We start from the raw sequence: 18,413 nt of genomic DNA on the forward strand, positions 1-18,413 counted from the left end.
TGGCGAATAGTTCGTTTGTTATTTTTTTCGTCTACCTACGTTGTATTACTTGTCGATGTAACTGAAGTCGGTTTTTTTCTTTTACTAACAAACGCAATTATCTACAGTACAGGGAGTACAGCAAAAAGGCTATAAAATAAACTATATAGAATAACGCTACTCACTGTGGCAGGACATAATTCATAAAGTTCTCCAGATCCTTAACGTCACTGTCTATGATAACTTGAAGTCGTCTGGTGTACTTCTTGAACAGTCTTGTCACGAACAGGTTCCTTTCAAGGCGTTTCACATTTAGCTTCAATGTTTCTCTGTCATGGAACAATATAAGGTCTTAGTACAATATACTTTAATTTACGTGAATAAGTAAAGTGCTTATAAGGCTTTAAGAGAATAAGGGTCTGTTGCACCAGTTGTAGATAACGCTATTTGACAGATGACAGTATTCAAAAGATAAATTTTTTGGATATATTATACTTTTTCACCATCAAGTTCCACTCTTATTTATGAGATATTTCTACTGGCAAATATGAACCAAAAAATTATAATTTATTAGTTGAGGCGACGTCGCGATGGCGCAACGGTCACAGCCATGGATTGTGCCTGTTGCGCTAGCGGTTGCGGGTTCAATCCCCGCACATGACAAACATTTGTATTGGCCATACAGGTGCTTGCCGTGGTCTGAGTGTTTCTGCAGACCTTGTGGGAGGGTGGTAAAACTCCCCACCGTGCCTCGGAGAGCACGTTAAGCCGTCGGTCCCGGTTGTTATCATGTACACCTGATAGCGATCGTTACTCATAGTAAGGGTGCTGTGTGGCTACGGCACTAAAGAATTTAGCCACCCCCTCTCTTCCCGTGGGTGTCGTAAGAGGCGACTAAGGGATAACAAGGTTCCACACCACCTTGGAACTTAAGAAGCCGACCGATGGCGGGATAACCATCCAACTGCTGGCTTTGAAATACACAGGCCGAAGACGGGCAGCAGCGTCTTCGGTGCGACAAAGCCAGTACTGCGGTCACCAACCCGCCTGCCCAGCGTGGTGACTATGGGCAAAACACATGAGTTTTCGTTATTTGTCGCGTAAACTTGTGGAGGCCTATGTCCAGCAGTGGACTGTATAGGCTGTAATGATGATGACTCATAGTAAGGAATATATCCGCCAACCCGCATTGGACCAGCGTGGTGGATTAAACTCTGATCCTTGTCTTACATGGGGAAAAAGCCCTATGCCTAGTAGTGGGATATTACAGGCTGAAGCGAATTGAGGAGAAACAGGTCTTAATATATATTTCACATCCTGCTGTTAAATTTGTCTATTCATTATATTTACTATTTAATTGATAATTGTAGGGAATATTTCTATTCGTATTTGTTTACCTAATTATTCAATTTACTACTGTTTGGATTATTTATATTTTCTGTGTGTAATTTATCGATTATCTATCTATCTATCTTATTAATGTGTGCTTTTTAGCTCATTGATGAATTTTTACTATTGGAAACTTTATTGGTTTATGTATCAGTTGTATAAGATTTTTTCCTTGTATTATTGTACTGTTTGTTCCCTAAATAAAATAAAATAAAAATAAAAATTATATGGTGTTATGGGACACCAGGTAGGAACGAAGTTCCTTCGGATAGTATAGAAGCAACACAATTTGAAAAAAAAAATTGTTGAATTTTATATATATTTTCTAGTTCTTGGTTTGTTTTTTTTTTTTTGAATTTTGTTGATTAGTTTTTAATTAATTACATAAAAGTATTTAGGAAATTTAGTATTTTAGAAAATAACAAATACCGTAAAATAAAATAAATCAAACAAAATAATAATAATAATAATTCAAACTATTAAGTGAAATAAAAAAACATGTCTTTATTAATTTATTTTTGTCGACAGTATAAAATTACATAAATAATTTAAATAAAAGTTAACTAGTAATATTTTAGTTTTACAAACGTCATATTATAGTCGTGTGACTGATATTACGTCACTTCCGTTATATATTTTTGTTACGGTTTTAGTATAACATTTTTTTCAGTTCGGTCGCTCAGCCAAATGTCAAGCCTGCCCTAAGGAACTTCGTTCCAAAAAAAACTTATTTGCAGGAAAATTTGTATCCATAACAAGTGTAACCGGCTCTATCTTTTATAAGTAAAGAATAAAGATATTAGACGTAAGAATTAAACTGCAGTGTACTAGTAAGTTACTTCTAGATAAATTTAGTATTAGTCTTAAAATTATGTATAATATAGACACGTTTTATTGAAAAGGGTTTGACAACACACACGTTTTTTTGAACAACCTCAACAAGACATATTTTTTTAACACCTAATATTTTCAAGCATTAAATACAAAATTTTATTACTGCGTATTTTTGTAAGACTGAAGACAGATATTATGTTTTTTTTTTTCTTTTTTTATGTAACTAGATCGCCAAACAAGCGTACGGCTAAACTGATGGTAAGCGATTACCATAGCTTATAGACATCTGTAACACCAGAAGCATCGCAAGCGCGTTGCCGACTCCATCCCCAGTTCCCCCCAGGAGCTCTGGTCACCTAGTAAACCGTGTTATGTAGCTGTGATCTTCTGTAAAGTCGAGGTACTACCCCAGACAGACTGCTCGATATTTTGAGCAGGAAATTTCCTGTTGTGCCTACCTTCGTTAAGATTATGTAAAAAACACTGGTTATTAAACTATAAAAATAATATAAAGCTATTTGGTCTATAATAGTATCACACAGATAAAACTGCCTACTGTTAAATATTTTATCAGTACAATTTCATTATAAAAAAAGTTACTTTTATTTACTTTAATTTTTAAAATGTTTGTTCTCGAGTTTCTTACTAACAAAACACTCAAGACATTTGAAAAATGTCAAGTGTGAAAAAAGTAACAAGAAATCTACGATAAAAACAAAAATATAGGGGACTTGAATGAGTAGGTACTCTTACACTTTGTCATTAATATGTATCAAGTTTAATTTTTATTACTTTTATATAAATTACTACATTATTAAATATATGTTAGTTAACTAGTTGATACAATATCATTTCATACATGCATAATGAATATTTTTTGAAGTAAACTTCTTCAGAAACATGGTGATTTGAAACTCGATGAAACAAAAATGTGTCATGATAAAGAAATAAACACCTTAATTAATAGGAAAATGAGATAGAATACATTACACAGTATTCTGTTAATCTCTCGTAGGGTACTTTTCAGAAGTCTCACTTATGCCATGTGTGAATTGCACACTCAATTATTTTTGTAAATTACAATAATAATGTATGCAAACTTTAACTTAAATTTAAAGAAAAAATTCTCATTTCACTGAACTTTTTAATGTCATTAAGTTTAATAATCATTGATAAATTAATAAGTAGTAAATCAAAAATTTACTTTGTTAAATAATTTCTTTTGCCTGTTCATCTGTGAGCACTGAGGACTATAGAGCAGATCTGTTGTATGTGTATCAAATATACTTTGTAACTTTGTAAAATTACTAATGAAAAACTTTTGACACTTACTTCCGTCCCTCATATAGTAAAATGGCACTGCGCCAGTGACGGCATGTGGACAGTGCTGCAAGTGCATCCTCTGTACTGAGATGATCTAATATGCATCTCAGAGAGAGTAGAGGCAGGCTGCCCCATTCTGCAGTCATCTGATCACAAAATTTATAAACACTATAAACATATATTGGCAACTATTAACCCATCTGTGAATCATACAAGAATATAAGTTAAGTCATATACAATCATCAACAGTACATGGAAAATGCAAAATATTTATGGCATATCAATTTTTTTCTTTCACTACGATTTTAATTTAAAAAATGTTAAAATATTACTTACAATATATATTATGACAGTAACAAAAAATACTTTCAAATTCTAAATACATAATGTTAAATTGTTTTACATAACTTAAAATATTTAAGTAAGAAAATGAGTGTAAAATATGAATCAATATTAAATACGCATAGATGGAATCTTGAACTTCAAAATCCGCAATCGAGTTTAAAAAATAAACCTGTGATATTCCTGTCAGGTAATAAAAATTAAAAAAATATCTAACACATTATCAGCTGTTTAGCAAATGTGTGACGACGTAACAGCTGTTTTCGAGAAAGTAGGCTGAATATAACAAACTGCGTAAATATTAACTCAGCTAAAACTAAACCACACCTACGTTAAAAAACAAAATCAAAATTATATTATCAATAAAATATTACAATAATTCACAATCACACAGTATTCTACAATGTCATTAAAGATAAAAACAAAGAAAGGTCATTTAAAAAATATACATACCTTCAGATGTGTCGTATTTTCTGACGATAATATGGGTAATTATTCGTTTTATTATATTTTAACACTTTTAAAACACAGGCCTCGACATAGAAAACCGGTCAATATTATTTAAACGCCCATTGTATTATCGTTAAATCCGAAATTGTTATACTGTACGTTGCAAACACTGATTACTGAACACTTACTGAATCAACCATATTATACTTATCTATGTACTGAATGAGAAAACTACGTTTTACCAAAAGTGAAAACTAACTTCAATTTGTTGACCATAAAGTAGAAGTGCACGAACCAGTGCTGTCGTTCTACAAAAATAGAAGTCGCTAAATCGCTTGCGATATATTGAATAACTAGCTGTGCTCGCGACTTCGTCCGCGTGGAATCTAACAAAATAATTATTGTTCAGTTTGCAGTTATAAAATAAAAAAATCTAAGAAAAAAGTAGCCTAAGTTACTCCTTATTACATTAGCTATCTGCCAGTGAGAGTCCCATCAAAATCGCTCCAGCCATTTCAGAGATTAGCCGGAACAAACAGATAGACAGACGGACAAAATTATAAAAAATGTTATTTTGGTATATGTACCGTGTATACATGCATACATATGGATTTAGTTTAAAGCAGTTATCTATTATTATACATATAATAAAATGGTAGGAAAGTCAAAACTGTACATTGAATATTTTTTTAAAAGAATACTTGGGGTGTGATCTACAATCGATACCGAATCCAAAAATATAGTTTTTAGAATTTTTGTCTGTTTGTCTGTATGTATGTCCGGGATAAACTCAAAAGTACCGCATGGATTTACTTGAAATTTGGCACGAATATTATACCTATCGGGAACGAGCAGTGAACCTTTTTTTTCCTTCCTTCCTTATTCTGTAACAACGTGTAATCTAACGACGCATATTTGAATTTTGTTGTTATTATGTTAATAACCATGCTATATAAGCTAGCTTCACACTATAAAAATCACGCAATATAAGTAACTAAGCCGATAAACATATTAATTAAATGTATATAAGTGGACAAGACAATTTTAAAGCAGCGCCATCTATGAGATTTTTCTGTAGATATGAAATGAAAAGAAGAAACGGGTAAATGAATGGTATTTTAAAAGGTATAATCGTAGGTATTTTTGGTGCTGTATAGTGTTCACGCAGACGACGTCGCGGGCAGCAGCTAGTTTTAATATTACAAACAGATACTCCAATTTTATTTATTTGTATAGATGAATAACATTATGATATATATAATCGGATTTTTCGCTCTCTTACCAAGTTAATAGTTCATTAAATTACATAAACTACAGTTAATGTGCTATGTGGCTACGGTACTGTAGAATTTCACCACCCCCCTCTCATCCCGTGGGTGTCGTGAGAGAGACTAAGGGATAGCAAAGTTCCAATATCACCATGGAACTAACGAAGACGACTGATGGCGGGATAGCCATCCTACAGCTGGCTTTTTAAATACACTGACCGAATACGGGCAGTTGCGTCTTCGGTGCGACAAAGCCAGCCCTGCGGTCACCAACCCGCTTGCCCAGCGTGGTAACTATGGGCAAAAAGTTCAGTTCCTGGCAGCCCCACTATTCCTGGCTACGGCAGCGGCCGTGGTAAAGGTGGGGCGAAGGGTGCTAAGAATGACCAGGTTACGGGAGGCTGCCAATCAAAATTACACCTGGCACGTATAATGGACGCACGCTACAGTTGGAATATCACCCTACCGAACTTGAAGTAGAATTGAGTCACATTAAGTGGAGCATACTGAGGTTGTCTGAAGTCCGAAGAAAGGGTGAGGAGATGATAATTCTGGACTCCGGGCACTTGTTTTACTTTCGTGAAGGTAATGGGCTTTCCCAAGGTAGCATCGATTTTCTGGTCCACAAGACTCTAACAAGGTTGTGAAAGCCACCGGTGTGTTGACCCGGGTAGCGTACCTTGTACTTAAATCCACTGACAAGTACTCTCTGAAAATGATACAGGTATATGCGCCGACCTCGGCAGACTCTGACGATGAAGTCGAAGCCTTGTATGAAGACATTACAAGGGCCATACATGGCACTGCTTCGATCTTCTACAGCGTTGTTATGGGAAAATTCAACGCTAAAGTGGGGCCAAGACGGATCGAGAATCGGACCACACGGATTAGGGCCTCAGTGGTTAATAGGTTTAACACCGACAGCGACCACAGGCTATTACGGGGCACTCTGGGGCACTCTCTCATATATGCCTCCGAAAATTTGAATTTTATTCTATTTGCTCGCAAATGAAAAACAACCGACTTCGATTACATTGACAAATAACACAACGTAAGTAGACGAAAAAATAGTCAAGTTCTCAAAGACCTCAATCAAATTTAAATAGTACCACAAAACAATCAGTTTTCGATAAAAATAAGAATCATCAAAATCGGTACACCCAGTAAAAACTTATGGGGTATAATACAACGTAAATCAACGAAAAAATAGCCGCTATTAGATATAACTCAAAAATTGATTGGTCCGCCCAATCAAACGTTCTGAGGTAACATATATAAAAAATACACACGAATTGAGAACCCTTTTCTTTTTGGAAATCGGTTAAAAAAGTGTACTTTAAGTAAGTTTCATCCGCATTTTATTTTCATGATGGACGTCTTAAGTGTTTGTGCCTTGTGATTTCTATCTGTGGAAAGAAAAACCAATTTTTTTTTTAAATCTCTATTCAAAACTATATAAATGCGTATGTTTGTATAGTGGCACATGTGGGACAAAATAAGTTACAGGTTAAAAAAAAGCCTATCGAAAAATATAAATCAAAACAATGCAGGGCTCGATAACGGTACTGATAACGTTACCAACGTCATTAAAAAAAGATGTTTTTACAAACACTTTTTAGATTTTGCCGTTACGTGGCATTCAATTATAAAGTTATTCTGTAATTTGTAGTTGTAGGGTATATAAGAGTTCGTATCTACTTTCATTTATTTTTATTCGATAGGATAACGTTATAATTTAATGCCACGCCCTATTGCCACTCTTATCAATCCCAAGCGCATGGCTTGACGTGGCTCTGGGATTTCCCCACTTAGAGTTGAACAATTTTTTGTACAAAGCGGGAACGTATGAGGCTTCTGCAAAAATATTTCTATTTAGTGATGTCAGAGGGAACGTTATCGTTATCAAGCTCTGACAATATACTATGATAGCTTAAATGTTAAATTAAAACAGTGACAATAAACGATATTTTATTTCGCTGCAAGGAAAAACAAATCTAAAGTATGATACCGGAAAAATAAATGGCTAAAACTATTATATGTTTTAGATACATACGTTTGTAATTTAGAATAAAATGAAACATAAACATATAGATTGACTATTTAGGCTGTTTCTTTAGAACTTCATATATTAATAATATAATTGTTATAATGAATTTAATAAGTTAAAAACATATAAATGAAAATAGTATTAAAGGCATTAATTTCCTTAAAATTCCATCTATTTTTTGTTCAGGCACCTCCAAATTAAAACTAAGCAATGGCGGCCAAAATCAATTTTGAATTCTGACAGATGATTGTTTGTCGCAGTAATTATTAATAAACATATGAAAAAAAATGTTACGCGAATTTTAATTGTATGTTTTAATTGATATGAGTAAGCCGGGCATGAGAGTTGTTTGTTAATAGCATCACATTTCGTATTTAAGTTATTGCATAGTATAGTTATTATTGTGATCGATGATGTAAGATCATTGAAGGTCTGGGGGCGCGTTTCATTGTTCATTCGATTTTTCCTGTATACGCTATGGAAGGCAATAGTTGTGGAATCGGTAATCATGAGAAAGAAGAAAATGAAAGTAGCTCTCATTCTTCACCACAAGAACATAAATCTTTTGCAGAATTTGCGAAAGATAAATTGGACAGTGGTAAGTTATAAATTGTTTACTAAATTTTTTTAGTTTGAATATTTGATTGTTGTTTTGCAATTTATTTAAAGTTATTCTACATCTGTTATACTGTCATATGTTTTAAGTTATCTTTCTTAGTGTGTGAATATCGTTATTCTAATGTAATATACAATTACGCACTTCTCGTTTTTTTCATTTACTTACTACTTTTTAACGTAAACTTCAAAAGTTTATCAAAAAAAGGCTACAATTTTATAAACACAAATTAATTTAATTTTTGTTTTGTTCTTTTATTTTATTTAAATTCTTACGGTATTGAAACTCCCATTGTATTTACTCTAACAACAACATTTTTTAATACCTATCTGCAAAAATACGTATAATATAATATAAAAAAAAAAATCTAACAGTCAGTCTTCTAATATTTATAACAATATCAACTAGCCAACCATTCCATAAAATTACCTTTTTTAATATAAATTTATAAAACAAATGTCATTAACAGGTTTATCATGTTTTCTGCTTGTATGTATGATTACTGGTAAATTCGACGTAAAAAGGGGAGTTTTTAATATGTTAGTGAAATTCATTTTAAACAAGATAAAACTTCTTCAACATGTAGTGTTACTGGCCTTGAGAGTTTAATAAGTTGTAATTGATTGTTAATCAAATTATCTCCAGTTTAATTTTTGTGATACCAACCATAACAAATTGTGACTCATACCAATAAATAATTATGTTGTTACATTCCAGCAATAACTGTAAATCATATGTTTATTTATTTATTTATTTATTTAATAAAAAGGTTTACCAACAGTGTTTGTACTAATACATTCATAAAATTAAAAAAAAATCTAAAAACTAACACAAAATACAAAAACCAATTAAAGGTAAACACAGCATGCAAATATACAAATAAATAAATAAATAAATAAACAATTTTCTGAATATCAGTCAGTACCTAACTGTCATTGTCTGCTTTTACTACAATCTAATAGTCACTATTGCTGAAACTTGGTCAAATAAAATAAGCTCTTCACGTGACTAAAATTCGCGCTGAATATGGTGCTATATTGGTTGTCACACACAGAGTTAGTTACAGAGTCTAGGAATAGCGGAGTTGGCTCCTACGACTGTACGCCAAAGTGGAGGGTAGAGGGATGTTATATGTTTATGTATATTATATATTAATTCATGTTTATAAAAGGTATAAGAGTTTAGATTAAGACTTAGATTTAGTGAAATGTATTGGAAATTGCAAATTGTTAATAAGAGATGTGTAGATGATTGGTAGCGGATAAAAGACATACCTATATTCAGAGATGTCTCAGTGGTTAATAGAGTTAAAACCGGCAGCGACCACTGGTTATTCCGGGGCACTCTGAATATATGCCTCTGAAAAGAGTGGGCCTGCTTGATGAAATCTACTCTCCGACTTACGCTGTCCCAAATAATATGTGGCTCCGAGCAGTTCCAACTGGAACTCCATAACCGATTCGATTTGCTAGAAACCACCAGCGACATGTACGAGATGACCGACAACATGGCGAAGACGGTGTGGACTGGTCGCAGATACTTTCCGCCGACGAACTCAACGAAGCAGCCCAAACTATCTCCCCAAACCTTGAGTAGTGCGGATGAGATTAGTGCGGCGCTCGGGCAGCTTAAAATCGGGACCAAGGGGGTGACGGAGTTACGACTGGCGAGACTTTTTAATGCCGTCATCCACCGAGGTACCACGCTGGAGGCGTGGTCCAGGAGTGTGATGGTGCTGTATTTTAAGAGAGGCGATAAGTCTCTGTTAAAGAATTATAGAACGATCTCACATCTGAGCCACGTTTATAAGCTGTTTTCAATGGTCGTTATATCGTCTAGCCAGAAGACTCGACGTCTGGGTGTTGTGTTTGTGTACTGGGGGATCCGTTGAGTGTGAAGCATTTATTAATTATTATTTATTATTGTTAATTATTATTATTTATTATAATTATTAATTATTAATTATTATTACCAATTATTATTACTAATTATTATTAATTATCATTATTAATTATTATTAATAATAATTATTATTAATAATTATTATTATTATTAATTATTATTATTATTAATTATTATATTACCAGCCGCTGGGTATTTCATTTGTGGACTAAGAAAAAGCTTTCGACTCTGTCTAGACATGGACTGTCCTGGTTTCTGTGCTGCGATTTCATATTGATTGGCGATATATCGAGGTACTGAGATGTATTTACGACGTGGCGACTATGACCGTCCACATCCAATACCAGAGAAGAAGACCCATTTTCCTCCGGCGTTGGGTAAGACAGGGAGTGTAATATCAATAAGTCAAGTGTAATATCACCGAAACTGTTTGCGTGCTGGAGGGTAAATACATGAATAATAAATTATTTACTAGACCAAATACTGTACAATTTCATAATCCGCCAAACTGCGTGACAGCTTAAGGGATTTCTTTGGATTGTGGAGAACGAGGCGTTAACGGCGAGTACACCTCTCTCCTTGTTACGCCGAAGATATCGTCATCTTTGCAGAGACGTTAATAAACTGGCCAAATTCTGGGCGGCCTAAACGAGTCCTCCCGACGAGTAGGTCTCAGTATGAATTTGGGACAAAATAAAAGCTATGTTTAACAACCAAGTCATACCGAGACCGGTATAGGTCGTTTTGGTTCGAGTTGTTCAGGATAGGCCACACCATTCAACTAGGCCGAAACAACTTCGAGGAGGAAGCTGATAGGAGGATTCGGTTGGGCGTTTGGCAGGCTTCGTCGAGTCTTCACTTCGAAGATTCCGCAATGCCTCGGGCCTTCGAACAGTGCATCTTGCCTGTTTTAATATACGTTGCCGAGAAGTGGACATTGACGAGGGAACTAGTCCACAAGCTTAAAGTCGCTCAACGTGCAATGGAACCAGCTATGCTTTTCTTTTTTTCTCTCAAAGAAAGGATCAGAAATGAGACTATCCGCGAAAGAATGAAAATAACCGACCTAGTCCACAGAATTAGCAAGTTGTAGTGGCAGTGGGCTGGTCACCTGTGTCGCAGGAACGATGGCCGCTTTAGAAGACTTGTCCTGGAGTGAAGATCACGTGTTGGCAAACGTAGTTTGGGATGCCCTCCGGCCCGCTGGACCGATGATCTACGTAAGATTGCCGGTGGTGGCTGGATGAGGATTGCAGACAACCGGGATGTTTGGCGTAAACTTGGGGAGGCCTATGTCCAGTAGTCGACTGCGATAGGTTGAAGTGTGTATGAAGTGAATTTTTTTTAGACGTTTTATTGATTTATTTTTTGATTTTATTGTCATGACTTACTATTAATCACTAACAAATTAATATTTTACAAACAAGGTATCTTTTAAGTAGTTGAATATTTTATTTATTTTTATTTTTATTACATACTCCTTATTTTACACCAAAGAGGATTTACATATCAACAAAAAAAGAGGTGTACCAAAGGCGTCATTAATTCCTAAAGCAGCAATCTCTTCTAGGCAACCATAGCTAGAATATTTAATACTACTAGTTTTCTTTTTTTTTTCTTAATGTAAATAAGTTTTGATTGGAACAGCCGGTCGAGAACTACGCAGACGTCTACCGATGGCTGGACAACTGGGTGCTCATTTAATACATCCGAGGCGACTTTTACTGCACTCCACTCCAACACAGCAGACTGATGTTGTGCTCATATTTCCTAAAGGTAAAAGAAGATAAATAAAATTAGGTAACGTATATCTGCTTAAAATGTTTCCTTGACATCTTAATGAGCTTAACTGTGGATTAATAGAGAATAACTCACAGTTATTTGTATTAGTTATTGTAAAAATATAATATATTATCATTTTCTTAGACTGTTACAATCATTATTATCGACATTTTTATATATTATAAACAGCATTTGTACTAGCCTGTATATCCCATTTATGTACAAAAGCCCAATAACCTAAAAAAAGGTGCGTGTCAGCTCTGACACACGACTGGAGTGCTTACTCCTTCAGATGGACTGTCTAAATAGGCACAAAACAGGCTTACTACGAGCTCCAATGCAAAATGGTCCGTCTAGTATGAAAAGTAGTGCAAAGCGTAAAATATAGAAAGTAAATATTGGTAAAATAATAACGTTAAATAAAAAGTAAACCACAATTTGAGGAACATTTCAAAGTTTATTTTAACATAACTGAAATTTTTTCATGACTTTACATAACATAAAAAATTTAAAAAAATATTCTAAAAAACACAACCCAAAAGTATTCGTCTACCCTTGTCACACACGCAAAATAGTTAGTTGTGTCGCCTTTGCTCTCAATGACAGCTTTAATGCGCAGAGGCATGGTTGCAACCAACGCTGTACACTCCTTAAGCGTAATTGACTCCCAGCCAAGAGTTTAGCCTTTAAGTCGCTCTTCAATCTTGATGGATTTTTAACGGAGAACTTTTTTCATTTTCCACCATAGGGTTTCGATCGGCGACAACTCCGGGTTGTTAGATGGCCATTCGATTGTAGGAATACTTTTCGCCAGTAGCCACGTCTTTGTTGTCCTTGTAGTATGGCAGGAAGCACCACCCTGTTGAAATGAAGGAATCTTGATGCTTGAGTTACGGAATAGAGGGCAGTAATCATTCCAGCCTATTTCAGTCCACTCCTGGACATCGGCCTCCACAAGTTCGCGCCAAAAATGCGTTAACTCATGTGTGTTGCCCATAGTCACCACGCTGGGCAGGCGGGTTGGTGACCGCAGGGCTGGCTTTGTCGCACCTAAGACGCTGCTGCCCATCTTCGGCCTGTGTGTTTCAAAGCCAGCGGTTAGATGGTTATCCCGCCATCGGTCGGCTTCTTAAGTTCCAGGGTGGTAGTGGAACCTTGTTATCACTTAGTCGCCTCTTACGACACCCACGGGAAGAGAGGGGGTGGCTATATTCTTTGGTGCCGTAGCCACACAGCACAGTAAGTAGTGAGGGTAGTAAATTCTCTTCCAAAAGGTTTTGATACCTTGCAGAATTGATAGAACCATCCACAAACTGCATACCAACAACATCTCGTGCAGACATGCAGCCCCATGTCATAAGAGACGTCGGGAACTTCACTTTACGTTTGAGACAATCAGTATGAAATGCCTCATTTTTGTTCCGAATCACTTTTTTCCTTTCATCGCCGACTATTACTTCAAATCTGGACTCGTCACTCCAAATGATACTACGCCACTGATTGAAAGTCCAATTTAAATGATCACGAGCAAACTTCAACATCTTTTTCTTTTGTACAGCAGTCAACAGTGGTTTCTCCTTAGCGATGTAAAATCCGTAATCTATTATTTTTAGGACTCTTTTGAAAGTATCCACTGAGACGTCTTTGTGAAGCATGTCCTTCCATTGCACCGTGAGTGCTCCAGCTCGAGCACGACGATTATTTTTGATAATTTTCTTTAGGATTCTGTTTTCTGCTGCACTTGTGATGCGTAGACGACCAGTTTTCTTCAAACAAGAAGTCGTTCTATTCTTTTTATAGTGCTGAATGATAGATTGGACTGTAGACTTGGGAAGTATCAAGTCTTTAGATATTTGGTAACTTGATTTGCCAGCATCGACCCCACAAACTATTCGCTTTCGAAGCTTTTCACACACGGGTTTGCCACGACCCATTGTTATTTGAAAACTGATGAAAAAAAAAACTGATATTTCCAGAATTTATACTGTCTCACTTGAAAAATGACACAGAATTACTTTTACAAATTTAAATTATGCAATATAATTTAAACTTCCTAATTAAAACCGACTTCAATTACATCGACGAGTATACAACGTAGATCGTCGAAAAAATAGTCAAGGAACTACGCGTTATCAAAGATTACTCAAAAAGTAGTTATCAGATCTCAATAAAATTTATATGTGACCACATGATAAACATCAGCTTTCGATTAAATTAAAAATTATCAAAATCGGTACACCCAGTAAAAAGTTATTGCGGATTTTCGAGAGTTTCCCTCGATTTCTCTGGGATCCCATCATCAGATCCTGGTTTCCTTATCATGGTACCAAACTAGGGATATCTTTTTTCCAACAAAAAAATAATTATTAAAATCGGTACATCCAGTAGAAAGTTATGCGGTATAATACAACGTAGGTCGACGAAAAAAGCGTCAAGTAAAAACGCATTATTAGATATAACTCGAAAAGTAGTTGTTAGATCTCAAATAAATTTAAATGGGACCAATTGACACACACCACCTTTCGATTAAAAAAAAATTGTCGAAATCGGTCCACCCGGTCAAAAGTTCTGATGTAACATACATAAAAAAAAAATAAAAGAAATACAGTCGAATTGAGAACCTCGTCCTTTTTTGGAAGTCGGTTAAAAAAAGGAATAATCACCGATAGACGAACTCTTTTGCATCGATTAACAATAAGACGAACTATTTTGCTTATAACTTCTCCGAATTTAAAACAGGATATGTATAAATTTAAAAAGCTAAAATTTTATTAGTTCATAATTAAAAAATGGCATAAGTAACGGGACATGCGATAGTAGAAAAGCTTAATATTTTAGTGAAGATGAAGCTATCAGAACGTAGAACGGCATCTGACAGATAAAAGTATAGAATATATTTTTGTTTTTCACCGTCGAATTTTGTTTTATCAGCTAGATTCAAATGTCAGTAACTTCTTTGCAAGATAAACTTTATCGTAAACCGGTGAATTTCCTTAGTAATAAATTATTTTTTATTTTACAAATACAGACAGAAATTAGGTACTTATTTGGCAACCACAAAACAATCTTTATTAAATGTTTATTTTTTTAATTATACAAATATTGAAAGTAATTACTACAACTGCGATGGCAAATAATATTTAAAAATATTATAACTGGATGTTAATTAAAATTCGGGAAATAGTAATCAACTATGTTATACCTCTCTTCTATATTCATTTAATTTTGCAAACGCACAAGCATAATGTGTTCGCCAAATATTATTTTGTACCTATTTAATATTTTATAGTTATTGTTTTATATTAGCTGCGCTTCGTCGTTTAATTCGTGTAATTTTCGGATAATTTCGGAATGTCGGGATAAAAAGTATTAGGCTTTATATGTGTTGCTTTGCATTCAATGAAGGCAAAATCGTGTAGTTTAAAATGAACATTTTATTTTTATTTTGAAGTTCAAACAAACATAGTGAAAAGATGAAATATGAAAAGCGAAACCTTTAATACCTTATGATAAAAGAAGCAATTTCTAAAAAGTTATTCCTTATATCAAGCTGAATTTGGCAAGGCAATTTGGCACGGATAATACATATTTAACGTCAAACTTCTCGCGGAAGTTGAGTCTATAGGAAAAAAGATGACTGCCCTTTTTGTTTCGTTAGGTTTCGGTTCATACGAATGTTTGATAGAAGAGGGTAATCATTTTTACATCGTTAGAGATTTATTTCATAATTAGTTATAATGCCTCTTATTTATATATATGAAAGAGGCCTCTGCCCAGTAGTCAGACGTTACAGGATGAATCAATCAATATAAATGAGTACCAGATATTGAGCAAATATTGTTGTAGAGTTCTTAAATTATGGTGAATTATGCTTAGAAAATCCGATCGGTCACCAACCCGCCTGCCCAGCGTGGTGACTATGGGCAAAACACATGAGTTCACGTTATTTTTGGCGTAAACTCGTGGAGGCCTATGTCCAGCAGTGGACTGTATAGGCTGTAATGATGATGCTTAGAAAATTGTATGAACGTTGCTATCTGTTTATTTTTGTGAACGACAAATGCCATAACTCAATGCGACAGGAAAATATTTGATATTAATTTTATACCTTATCCTCCCTTCTTTTATATGAAACAAAAGGTACAAATAGTATTGCATTTACAACGTATACGAAAGGCGAGCAAATAAAGTAGATAGCGCTAAAATAAATCAAACCAAACATAATTATTGTAAATGAAAACTTAATATCAAATCCACATAAGTTAATATATAAGGGTCCATAAATTACGTGAAGTATTTTTTTAAATTTTCTGTCCCTCCCCCCCTCCCAGTGAGATGTCGTGAGATTTTATTCAACCCCCTCCCCCAGCCCCCAATCTCACGTGAGATTTTTCAAAATGTGGGTTTCTTACGTAAACGCGGTGGATTGTTATAGTTTAAAAAAAATTGCTTCGTGCTTTTATTTACGACTTGTTAAGACTAGTAATCAATATTGCTGAGAGTTTAAATTATAAGTGTAAAAAAAAAAATTAACAATAAAATACTTTAATCGTAACTACTGTGTTAAAAAAAGAATATCTACTCTAATCCAGTCCATGGAGAATCATGCGCGGTCTCTCCTCCTACATGGGAAAGAGGCCTATGCCCAGCAGTTTGATATGACAGGCTGAAGCGAATTTGCGCAGCCTTATATATATACGATAATGATTAATAATCCGTGTATGTGAGTCGTGAGTAAAAGAAAAAAACCTTTTCTTAGGTCTTCCAGATAGTATGCTTCTTTGGCTGTTGCAAAAACTGCGTGGAAGTCGACCTCGATTGCGCGTTTGCGTTCGTCAACACGCTTCCTCACAATGCTCCGCTTTTTATATCACGGCTGATGACGATGTGTAAGTATCCAATAATAAGGTTGATTGGACAAATTGAGAAATTCTTTATAGGTTGCAGATGTACATAAAAGACTCTCTATTTTTCAGACTAAGACTTGTACAAGACGCACTGTACGATAAGACGTACTCGAGGTATCAAGTAAATAAGATAATTAGGTCATTAGAAGTTAATAAGATAATAATAAAAGACGAAAAAATGTTTTATTTTAATTATATTACTTTAAAACATTATATGAACCCGAAAATCTACATTAAAACATGCGTAGTCTGAAAAATACTGTAAATGACATTGGCTACCTGTCTGCTAACTGATTCTGAAATGCAAAATTATTGCAATATTTAAACTTAAGGTCAAATAAAATTCAAATAGCATAGAAAGCTAAACGTATCTCAAGTAAAAATATGCAGCAGTATTCCACTCGAGACGAGGTCACAACGCTATGGTTTTATTTAACCTCAAGTATATATTTTGGTATTTACTTATACTCGATTACTGCGAAAATATTAAACAGTGAATTAGAGAGGCTGTATGGCTACGGCAACAAGAATATAGCGACCCCCTCTCTTCCTGTGGGTGTCGTAAGAGGCGACTAAGGGATAACACAGTTCCACTACCATCTTGGAACTTAAAAAGCCGACCGGTGGCGGGATAACCATCCAACTGCTGGCTTTCAAATACACAGGCCGAAGACGGGCAGCAGCGTCTTCAGTGCGACAAAGTCAGCCCCGCGGTTACCAACCCGCCTGCCCAGCGTGGTAACTATGGGCAAAAAACATGAGTTCATGCCATTTTTAGCACGAACTTATGGAGGCCTATGTCCAGCAGTGGACTGCGATAGGCTAAAATGATGATGATGGTAATGATGATGATGAATTAGAGAGACAGAGATGATCTGTACAGGACTTGGCGCTAATGTAGTTTGCCCTAGGTCAGAACTTTTTCTCGGGGCGTTACGGTTACATGCGTTAGCGATCCCGTGACGCCCCACAATGACGATGAGGGCACCGCTGGGTTCTAGTGGATAGTCCGTGCGCTTTTTGACCGCAACAGGAGTCCCACGCTCCCGTCGCCTTCGGGCGGTAGGGCTAGTGCGTAAATCCATTTCAAAAAAGGGCAGAACTTTTTCAGAAGGTTGTCTAACTTAATAGTATTAACAAAATAAGGGGCGTATAATTGAACTATTCCCCAATGTGCACTATTCAGTCTGAGAGTCAGTGATATTCTAATATAATACATTTGTATACAATCTGCGTAAAAGTCTTATATTTTCCCTATTTTTCCTCTTATTTTTAGGCTTCTACAAACAGCCGAAGAGGTCCATTTACCAAAATTGCTAAAACCAGAATTCGGAGGTGGTTACAAGGAGTTCACTGTTCGGGATATGCACTGTTTTCAAAAGGTAAAAATATGTAATACATAATAATCATTTTATATCAAAAATATTTATTACGTAACAGTTCAGATAATTTCTAAACTTTATAAATAGTGTTTTCTGGTAACTAGGCTACTACGTTAACCATTTTATGACACCCATAATTACTATGTTGTGTAGTCACGGAAAGCTAAACTGAATTTATTAAAGCCTTGTTAC

The 18,413-nt window shown here is 35.1% G+C and overlaps 2 protein-coding genes across 2 annotated transcripts in view; one reads left to right on the plus strand and one right to left on the minus strand.

The window, feature by feature from the left end:
• Positions 1-4,504, minus strand: part of LOC123664406 — a 29,686-nt gene extending 25,182 nt beyond the window's left edge. The window contains exons 1-3 of the mRNA XM_045598951.1: positions 4,321-4,504; positions 3,535-3,671; positions 165-308 (exon numbers count right to left, since the gene is read on the minus strand). Coding sequence (XP_045454907.1) covers positions 165-308; positions 3,535-3,671 — 281 coding nt within the window. The 5' untranslated portion in view covers positions 4,321-4,504. The remainder of the gene's footprint in view (positions 1-164; positions 309-3,534; positions 3,672-4,320) is intronic.
• A 3,362-nt stretch (positions 4,505-7,866) lies between these two features.
• Positions 7,867-18,413, plus strand: part of LOC123664782 (anoctamin-8-like) — a 35,597-nt gene continuing 25,050 nt past the window's right edge. The window contains exons 1-4 of the mRNA XM_045599260.1: positions 7,867-8,230; positions 11,798-11,926; positions 16,692-16,821; positions 18,116-18,221. Coding sequence (XP_045455216.1) covers positions 8,110-8,230; positions 11,798-11,926; positions 16,692-16,821; positions 18,116-18,221 — 486 coding nt within the window. The 5' untranslated portion in view covers positions 7,867-8,109. The remainder of the gene's footprint in view (positions 8,231-11,797; positions 11,927-16,691; positions 16,822-18,115; positions 18,222-18,413) is intronic.

The sequence above is a fragment of the Melitaea cinxia genome, chromosome 22 (assembly GCF_905220565.1).
Source record: "Melitaea cinxia chromosome 22, ilMelCinx1.1, whole genome shotgun sequence".
NCBI lineage: Eukaryota > Metazoa > Arthropoda > Insecta > Lepidoptera > Nymphalidae > Melitaea > Melitaea cinxia.